General features: G+C 40.2%; 1 protein-coding gene across 1 annotated transcript in view; it reads right to left on the bottom strand.

Annotated features, from left to right (window-relative positions):
- NYAP2 (neuronal tyrosine-phosphorylated phosphoinositide-3-kinase adaptor 2) overlaps nt 1–10,551 on the bottom strand; it is a 202,531-nt gene that overhangs the window by 15,959 nt on the left and 176,021 nt on the right. The window contains exon 4 of the mRNA XM_007467910.1: nt 9,903–10,112. Within this exon, the coding sequence (XP_007467972.1) occupies nt 9,903–10,112 (210 nt within the window). The remainder of the gene's footprint in view (nt 1–9,902; nt 10,113–10,551) is intronic.

Here is a 10,551-nt window from a genome sequence, read left to right as displayed (position 1 = left end):
CACACACACACACACACACACACACACACACACACACACAGTCTATCTCGGAGTCTCTAATAGCTGGTTTCTGGCCTCTCAGCCTCTACCCCCTTTCCTAGGCTAGAGAAGGGAGTTCAGTTAAGGACAATAACATTCACTTTGATCACCTCCTTTGCAAATTCTCATTCTGTGGTCTAGCTTTTTGCCTTGGACTGTGGGAGTAATCACCTCCTATCATTTTGCAATTAGCCTGCCGCATTTTATACCCTGCTGGTTTACATCCAAACCCCATAAAGACACACTTTGGCTTCTTAAAATGGTTCAGACCAAGTTCTCCTTTTCTGGTTGTTTCTCAAAGCCATATCACCAGTATCAGGAGAAACACCAATAAAACCATTTCTCTGGTGAACACAAATTCTAGCAGCCAGAAGTTGCAGTTTTCTGCTTAGAAGTCAAAGTGGGATGATTGGAGATATGACTTACATCATTCTCCAAAGACTCTCCACGTGAGAATTCTGTTATGTGTTTACTACTAGAATTCAGAAAGGGAGAGTTAAACTCTGGAGTGTGAAATTAGTGAGCAGAACCTAGAGCTGGATCTGGCCAGTGTTGGCCGAGGAAATAACCCAGCATCCAATCAGAACTGGGAAGAAGAGCAGATGTGGAAAACCGAGTTCTGGTGCCTGAGCCGAGGGTACAGAATGACAGCCTTGAGGGTCGTAGATGCGGAAGCCCACAGCTGCCTGCGGCAATGCGGACGGAACCAAGCAGGAAGTTAGTCAATATCCTACAGCGAAGCCTGAATTACCTTGGGGCCTGGATCCTATCAGACTGGTTTGTAGTTCCTGTTGCATTATAACAATGAACATAACAGAAATGACAGACCCCAAATCCACAGACCCCAAACGGTTAAAATCCACAGAACCCAAACGGATAAAACCATGACAGTTAAAAATGATGCTTTGAAAAGTGGGATGGTAGGGCAAAAGACGGGAGGGTGGGCTTTCACTTTTTTCTTTGACTTTTGGGTTTTCAATAAGCATGCTTCAGTCAAGTAATAATAAAATATTTTCATCTGATGGAAAAGCAGCAAAATTCAAATAGACCTTGGCAGCTATAATCAGTTAATGATTTCACACTACGCCCAAACTCGGTGAGTTAGAAAGACACTTGCTGAGTTTTGTCCTTCAGTCTATGGATCAGCTGGGTAGTTTTTCTGGACTGGGCTGGGCTCACTCATGCATCGTGGTCAGCTGTGGGTCAGGTACATGTTTCTGCTCTTTCATGCTGTGTTTTCTCACATGCTTGGGGGTTGGCTGGCTGAAGGCTGAGGACTCTTGGTTTTCCTCCATATGTGTCTCGTTCTCCAACAGGCTAGCTCAAGTGTGGTTACGTGGTGGAGGTAGGGTTGGAAATAGAGGACATGAGCATTCATGGCCCCTTGAGGCTGAGGCTCAGAACTGACACACATTTACTTCCATCTCACTCTATCTGTCAATGCAAGACTCAAGGCCAACCCAGATTTAAGGGGTAGGAAATAGACCTTATTTCTTGATAAGGAGCTATTAAAGCACATTGCAAAGAGCACGGATACAAGGAGAGGGGAATCATTGGGACCATTACTGCAACTACAGCATCCCAAAGGTGCCAGGCCACGTGAAAAAATGGAAGAGAGAAAAGAGAATAGCGTTTGGGAATTATGTAGCCATATTAAAATGTTTACTGTTAATCAGGTTCTAAAAGTAAATCTTTTTCATCCACACTTCAGTGAGTGAGCTGCAGAGAACACTCTATCCCCTCTTACATGCCTGGTTCCTACTCATCATGCTAGTACCGAATTTAATATCACTTACTCCAGGAAGCCTGTCTGAATTACCTTCCTTTTAGACAGTGAATAAATCATGTGATTGTTCCCAGCATTTCCTCCTCATATCATTTATAAGACTCTGTTATTTTATTCTCTGTCTTCCCTGCCAGACCAGGAGCTCTGGGTCGGGGCGGGGGCAGGGCGGGTCTGGTCTATCACATTTATCTTGCACCCCCAGCACCTAGTCCCTGCATGGCACAGAGTAGGTGCTGAATCAACTTTTGTTAAATGAGCACAAAGGGAATGAATGACTGAATTAATAGACAAATGAATGTCAAGTTGGGTATTTATTAAAGAAATGTATACATTTGTGGATATCGGTATTTTCTTGTGATACCCATATCCTTGCTAACCTGGTTTTAAATCCATTCATTGCTACCAAGTAGAAAAGAAACACTGTGAGAAATTAAGATTACTCTTTGATAGCTACGTATAATGCAGCAAGCAAATTTTAAAGCCTGCACCTGACATTTTCTCCAAATTTCACAAGTGCAAGATGAAGAGAATCCAAAAACGGCCTTTACACTGCGGCCAAAAAACTTTGTTGGAAAATGTACAAATAAATGAAGCACAGGTTGTTGCACTAGTAGTGGCCTTATAACCAATTCATACTCTGTGTAACTGAAGAAAACCTTATCTTTGCAATGCGCTGAGCTTTCCAAAGGAAATATTCAGTCTTAGTCCTAGAAAAAAAATCAGAGACCTTTCTAGTAAAATTGAATGGGAACAGAATAAGCCATGGTCTATGAGCTACTACAAGTCAGATTTGTACCAGACGTTCCTATACATTTCTGAGTTTAATCCTCATAATAACCTACATGGTGAGACTTCCTTTATCTTTTCTGTAAAGATAGAGAAACTGGGGCACAGCCGTGTTACATAATTTCCTCAAGCTATTAGCACCAAAATGTTAATTTATTAACATTGTCATAAAGCATGATTTACTTAACGAAAAACTATATCGATTTATTACGGTTTGCCAGGAATTATTGTTATAAGTACTGTTCCACAATCCCCAGTCCTACTGCCCAATGCCTGCTTCTTGCCTGTTTTTCATTCTTGCTGCCCAACTTGTGCACATGGGAGTCTTCCTGGATATGAATATTTCAGAGTTATGGTTGCCAGGAGGTTTATCAGCAAAGTTAGCCAGTCATTCCAGGTTATCAAGTAAAGTATGATAAATATGTTTCAGAATTTCATGAATCAACTGGTAATTATCAATTTTCAAAGACTAGACTCTTAGGTTCAATTGCAGTGGCCTTTCCTGAAACCTAGTTTTCTGCTGCTTTTATTAAATGGTCCCCATTCTGCTAAATCTTCTTCCCAGAGATCCACTCTTAGGTCTTTAGCTAACACCCTAACACTTTGTGACCTTTCCAGTCTTAAAAGGCATGGTTAGAATATGAATTAGTGTAGAAAATGTCTTATGAACCACAGTTTGGGGTGCAGGTGTGCTAAATGTCATGCTGGAGACAGAGCTCTCACCATTCCCAGCAAAACAACCCATGACTCCTTTCTACTTCTCTTGCTACCTTCTTTGTTTAAATTCTGCTCAGTTCAAGGTCCAGCTCAAATGCCACTACTCATAGGAAACTTTCCTTCATTACCACAGATGAGTGAGTCCCTAAGCTCTCCTGCAAAGATACGTGCAAAGGTATCTGGGATCATACTAATAACAAGTATTTATTTAATATTCATTGTATTCCACGCACCATGCTAAGTGTGTTAATATGTTATCTCATTTAATTCTCACCTTTACTTTGCAGTAGTATCTATGAATTAGGTATTATTATCATCCATCTTTTGTGGATGAAGGTCAGAGTGATGACGGGACATGCCCGATGTCATCACTAATAAAAACAGAGTCTGGATTTAAATCCAGATCTTCTGGATGCCCAAACCTCAGTGCTCAATGACTATATTATACTTTATTCACACACTTACAATTAATATAAAATTTCCTCTATTATTCTATAAATGCGGTGTGCAAAAAATGGTGTATTTCTGTTTTCTTCAACTAAAATTAAATTCATATGTTTTCCACTTCTCTGAACTTGTGTGCACAGGACTCCTCGTGGATATGAAGGGCTGACCCATGAATTGTGGTGGAAAATGCTTTCCTTCAATGGATCACGAAAAGGCCCAGAACTGTTCTACAGATCAGAATGTACAAGATGGCACCTTTCGTCTTCATCCCACACTGGTAAACAGCGTGGGAAGCTTGGAGTCTGTCTTCCAAGTATAACTATCCCCTTGAAGTATAAAATGCCATACTCTGGAGTTCAGAACCATAAAGCAGAAAGTCAAGCCTCACTGCAAACCCCTTGGAAACTTCACCCTAACTGTCCTCCCTCCCAATCAGAGACTGGGCCACTTTGCCAGGATGCTGAGAAAGGATTAGGCCACTGGTCCTTACTATTCGTGGAATGCCAGACCTCTGTACCTTTTCCAGAATTAAGAAATTCTCCCTCCCTTCTTGACCATCACAAGTCATATGCCTCTTTCTAATCGCCCCTCCTGTTCTCAGCATAGCCTTCTCAAGGAGCTGCAGTTTCTAGAAAATAAAAAACAGGGAGACAAGATATTTACTGGCACCTGCTGTTTCTGCTGTAACCCAGCCTCTCTGTGATTCAGGGTCAAATGCACACCTCCACCAACTAGTCATCGCTTGATTTTACTTTATTTTATTCTATTTTGTTTTGTTTTCTGTTTTTTAAATTTATTTTTTGAATTTTTATTTATGTTTTAAGTTTTTATTTTATATTGTATACTAGTTGAATTACAATGTTGTGTTAGTGTCAGGTGTACAGCAAAGTGAGTCGGTTATACATATACATATATCTATTCTTTTTCAAATTCTTTTCCCATTAGGTTATTACAGAATACTGAGAAGAGTTCCCTGTGCTACACAGTAGGTCCTTGTTGGTCATCTATTTTAAATATAGTAGTGTGTATATGTCATACAAACCAGAAAATGCAAATTGACATCCTTTATGTCTTACTCAGCCAGAAGAAGCAAATTATTTGATTCAATATTTTTAAAAAATTTAGCTCTATTGAAAAACTGAGAGATTTCATGTTACAGTAATTAAATCTGGGAATTTGGGGTGAGCCTCTCTCATGGCGAGCATCAACTGGTACTGAGTAGCTTCTGTCCCCTTGAGATGCTTTGGTACTTTCCAGGTCACCTGCATCTCCATCATTCCATCCTGATGTTTGTCAGTTTGCAATAGATTTCCTCTGCAATGCCAAAATATTTCTCCAGGTTTATGCTTCTAACAAATGTGGAAATACATAACTTAGACCAAAAGAACTTCAAGTTTCAAGAAAAATGGGGAAAATATTTTCCTTTGTGAGAGCAAAGAATAGTTCTATGTATGCAATGTATAAGCAAAACATATCTGTTTTGAAGAAGGCACTTCTCCTAATTCACTCACTGATGTTACCTGCCTGTCACCAGGCATCTCAGTTTGCATCCCATGGTGGACATTCTCAGAGAGCAAAAACAAACCAGGCTGAATACACAGAAACTGAGGTCATTTTAAGATTGTCTCATTTATAGTGTTAAGCCAAGGCCTCTGAGTTTACTTCCAAAATTGCTTTTCCAGTCAGGCAGGCCTGGCAGCACCAAGTCAGGAGGGGTCTGCCTCAGCCTTTGTTCATCTTCCTCACCCCACGTAGAAAGTTCTCCCTCTATATTTCTACGCAATTAATAATTAATAATAATTTTTAAACACACCTGATACAATCCTGGTTAAAGACTCAATGTCTCCCATTAAGCCCTCCATCCTTTTTCCAGCCTGCCCATATTTTTTGTTCTCTGAATGATTTTAAATGTATAGTAAAAAGTAGATAATAATGAAAATAATACATTTAATTATAATCTAATTCATTTATACTCAATAGTTTTGTGTCATAAAGAAGCATAGTAATATCGTAGAGTGGCAGAGACCATGTTTTATGTTTTATATACCCTATAGTGTGTGTATGTATGTGTGTGTGTTTTTGTCCCCAGAAACTATAACAGAGATGGATACAAGCTTGAAAACTATTTGTTGATTGATTTGGTAATTGAAATCTAAATTTTTGTTAATACAATATTACTGGTATAATTTCTACTTTTTTTTTTTTTTTTTTTTTGTGGTGCGCGGGCCTCTCACTGCTGTGGCCTCTCCCATTGCAGAGCACAGGCTCCAGACGCGCAGGCTCAGCGGCCATGGCTCACGGGCCCAGCCGCTCTGCAGCATGTGGGATCTTCCCAGACCAGGGCACGAACCCGTGTCCCCTGCATCGGCAGGCGGACTCCCAACCACCGCGCCACCAGGGAAGCCTCTAATTTCTACTTTTTCTCATGAGCATTTGGGTTCCAGTCCTCCACCACCTTCAAGACTCTCCCCCTGGGGAATCTCTGATTTACTAAACAACGATGACTTGAATAAGGTGCCACAGCAACCAGTGGCACTCACTGTTAATTAGAGCTGAGATCTCCTGACACGCTCACCCACTTTACTTCAGCATTTCCTCCATTCCTCAAAAGAGCTGTTAAGAACAACCATTTCAAGTGGCTAAACTACTTTTGTTAAAGCGAATAGTCTGTGACTGATAGCAGTTGGTGTGCCTTTGTATGCGTGTGTGTGTGTGTGTGTGTGTGTGTGTGTGTGTGTGTGTCTATGTGTATGTGTTAGTGAAACAGACAGAGAAAGAACCAGAAGCAGAAAGTTGATGGACACGGAGAGGGGGGATTTAAAAGTGGAACTGGTGGAACCTTCTTATATCTTGAGCATTAGGTGTGGAGCTGGGTACCTCGTTGTTTAGGGAAGAGGATTATCGGTCGCAGTTCTGGTGCAGTGTAGGAAGGGGATTCATAGTCCAGTGGCCCCGTGTCAAGGAAACAATAATGAAGTGTGAAGAGAAGAGAGATAAAGAGTAAATACTGACTCACTCTCTTTTATTCCAAAAAAGCAAGTCCAAAACGCTCTCTTCACATAGTTATTTGCCTAGTCTGGACAAAGGCCATCTCACTGATGAGGGTTATTCTTTAAGGTGTACACCATTTGTTTAAAACCCCAAAGGTGCATGAACTTTATATTCAAATATCAATATTATACTTTTTTGCTAGTGGAACTATGCCGACTTCTAGTATAGAATTGGCACATTTTAGGCTCTTTCTTTTTAGAAAAATTAAAACTACCAATATAACAAATATTTTGCCTTTTCTCCTCTTCCCCTCAAAATTGGAATAAAATAGCCCATTCTCAAGGCTCTGATAACACTTTTCCACTCATACAAAGGTAAACAGGTGCAGAACAGAAAATAACATTTGCCTTGTTGGAGGATTATAGGAACATTGTTACCAGACCTATCTGTACAGCTACAGGTACAAAGGATTCTGGCACCAGGAAGTTTCCAACAACCAGCCACAACCCCTCCCCTTTTAGTATGAAAAAAGCTGGAATTCTAACTCAGGAAAGATGGTTCTTTGGGACACTAGTCCACCATCTTCTGGGTCTGCTGGTTTTACAAATAAAGTCACTATTCCTTGCCCCAACACCTTGTCTCTCAATTTATTGGCCTGTCGTGCAGTGAGCAGTAAAAGCTTGGACTCATTAACAATGCTGACTATCCCTGTCTGAGTAAATGGTCTCCCAGTCACCCATGCTTGAAGCCTTGGACTTACCATTGGATCTTTCATGATGAAAACTGAATTATATTATATCTATCTTAAAAATATTTAAATGACTACAAAAGTCCACCACATAATGTTCAAAACCTAACCATGATGGGGCAGATAACTGTCCATTGCTTATGCAACACTCCCTCCCCATCCCTGCAAATAGGCTGTTGATTTCATTTCCAGGTATAAGGCAGAGTTCCCTTGATTTAAGGGAGAGAAAGGCCCTCTATAATCCCATGATGTTTCCCAGATCTGGCCAACTAGATCAAAGAGAGCATATGACGGAGCATGATGCCCAGAAATGTCTCCTCAGCTTGTGATCACAAATATAACCATCAAGGGTAGCAGAAGAGAAGAGTTAGAAGGATAGAAAGTTCCTGGGTCCTCAATGATATCACTAAACAGTTACAAGACCCCTGCAACTGCCTACCTCCAGACCCAGCACTATGGAGAGTTAACAGAAGCCAGTATTACTTTAGCCACTGTTAATTGGTACTCTGTGACTGAAAGCATTTCTGTTTAATGCACAAGGCCCTTCAGGATTCTTGCTATCTGGTCCCACCCTAATTTGCACTTTCTTCAACCTTCCCCAACCCTTCACAGCAAAGGTTCCGTCCTGTAGTGTTTTAGATTTTCTTTTAGAAGGCTGACTTATTTCTTCTCAGCTAATGCTTCTGAATTTTATAAAATACCCGTGGACACAATAGGAGCAGATACTATTCATGTTTTTTTTGGATAGAACTGGTACAAACTTAGAAAATCATTAAAAATATACTACTAATAAACCTAAAACTAATCACAATTCCCAACTGAATAGTGATGTCAACCTTCTTTGGGAGTGGCTTTTTTTATTTCTACAAAATGCTATTTGTTCCCTATGTCTTTTGTTTTCTTTCTGACAAAATGCACAGATATCTTCTTCTCATATACCTATAGATGTTTATACTTTACTACCAAAAATATATTTTTAGGGTTCTGATAAATTCACATAAGGTTCCTTCTCTGAGAGTTGAACTCACGTTGTTGATTACCCATATGATACATGATATGGCTCCATCACCAAAGCTTTTAGTTACATTTTCAGTCTGAGGAAGATGTTGCTCTACCTCTGCCTGGGTATTGTTCTAGAAACATCCCTTCCCCGATATAGAGATCATTCATCCTGTTCCAGTTTTTTTTGTTTCTGTTTTTGTTTTTTTGGCTGTGTTGGGTCTTCACTGCTGCACGCAGGCTTTCTCTCTAACTGCGGCGCACGGGCTTCTCATCGCGGTGGCTTCTCTTGTTGAGGAGCATGGGTTCTAGGCACGTGGGCTTCAGTAGTTGTGGCTCATGTGCTCTAGAGTGCAGCCTCAGTAGTTGTGGCGCACGGGCTTAGCTGCTTTGCGGCATGTGGGTTCCTCCCGGACCAGAGCTCGAACCCACATCCCCTGCATTGGCAGGCAGATTCTTAACCACTGCACCACCAGGGAAGCCCCCCTATTCCAGTTTTAACTTGTGCGTGACTCTCAGAGAGATCACAGGCTAAACTCATGCTAATTGCTTTCCAAGATGAATATCAGAGTTGAAAAAACATTAAAGAATTGGTCTTTTCTTCAGAGCCCTAACACTGTTAAGGAATAGAAATCTGAAAACTACAGGCAGTTGTTTGATTATTTGCTGTTTATTTCAATTGACAGCTCTCCAAGCCCACCATATAGATCAATCAGTTCAAAGCACACATATTCTGTCTTTTAAAAATTGATGTTTAATAATATTTATCTATTAACAATGCAAAATTGCATCACAGATTTTAATTTCAACTTGTGAATTTAAAGGTGTGTTAGATTATAATTTTCCAGCTCTTTTGACCTACAGGGAAACTTAGTACCTTGCCCAATGACCAGTTACTCTCTTCAGCTTATTATTGATACATCAAATGTCTCATAATATTTACTCTCTCTACTGCCTTCATATCGTCTTTGCTACATTTTTATCCTCAATTTTACTTCCTATTCATTTTTTCCCGGTTGTCTAGAATTTTTTTGAAGCAAAGGAGGCATAAACTCTAAGTTACTTCAACTTTATAAATGAAAACTGCTTTAGATGAGCCCCAAGGATTCTTTTTTTTTAAGAAATTTAGTGCAAGACAGTTGGAGTTGTAAGGGCTGCTGCGTTGTACAGCTCCGAAAAGCACCATTCACTTCTCTATCATCCATGTGAAGAATGTTCCCTGTAGTGTGCCACATGCTGTCACCTCCTTTTGTGTGCAGGGCTATTTACGCTGTCTCTAAGAGTAGAGACAGAGATATCTGTGGTTATGGTTTTCTAAGTGATAATTTCATAAAAGCAGTTTCTAGACACCCGAGGACTTACCGTCCAGGAGAACATTATCTTTCTTACCTGAGCTGTGGTTTCCTGCTAGCAAGGTGGGGCTCACAGAGCATCTTCCCAGTCTACTGGTGACCACAGGTGGCCCAGGTGTTCCATCCCATTCCTGAGCTTTGATAGGCTCTCTGGAGGAAGATGCCCCATGATGTCCTCTCTCTTTGTTGTCCAACTTTGGTATTGGTTCCGTGCTGTGGCTCCGAACTTTCAGCTCCTCTGCTGATTCTGTGTATTAACCAGAATTATATTCTGTTAAACAAGAGTCAAATCCTTCCCAGATTCCTTAAATATTAAAGAATGATTTTCTAAAATATTTTTAATATATTTTTGGAAACCTAGACTTGTGTTAAAGACTACATTTAAATAAAACAGGGACAGATCACATGGGTCTTTTTTCTGAGCTGTGCAGGTTATTATCAGCAGAAAATTATCTATTCGGAAGTGGAGAACCTCAATGAATATTCAGTATTCTTTAGTAACTCTTCCCTTCTGCTAATCTTCAAGGAAACTTCATAAGGAGCACTTTACACTCCCTCTCTTTACTTTCTCATCTTCTCTTCATTCTGCTACCCACTGTGACATGAATTTAGCCCAGCCACTCTACTAAAAGTGCTTTTGCTTAAATCACCTAGTGCTTTTTTTTTTTTTTTTTTTTTTTTTTTTT

The sequence above is a fragment of the Lipotes vexillifer genome, unplaced genomic scaffold (genome assembly GCF_000442215.2).
Source record: "Lipotes vexillifer unplaced genomic scaffold, Lipotes_vexillifer_v1.1 scaffold367, whole genome shotgun sequence".
In the NCBI taxonomy this organism is placed as follows: Eukaryota; Metazoa; Chordata; class Mammalia; order Artiodactyla; family Lipotidae; genus Lipotes; species Lipotes vexillifer.
The sequence above is the reverse complement of the archived record's forward strand: the minus strand, read 5'-3'. Positions and strand labels throughout refer to the sequence as shown.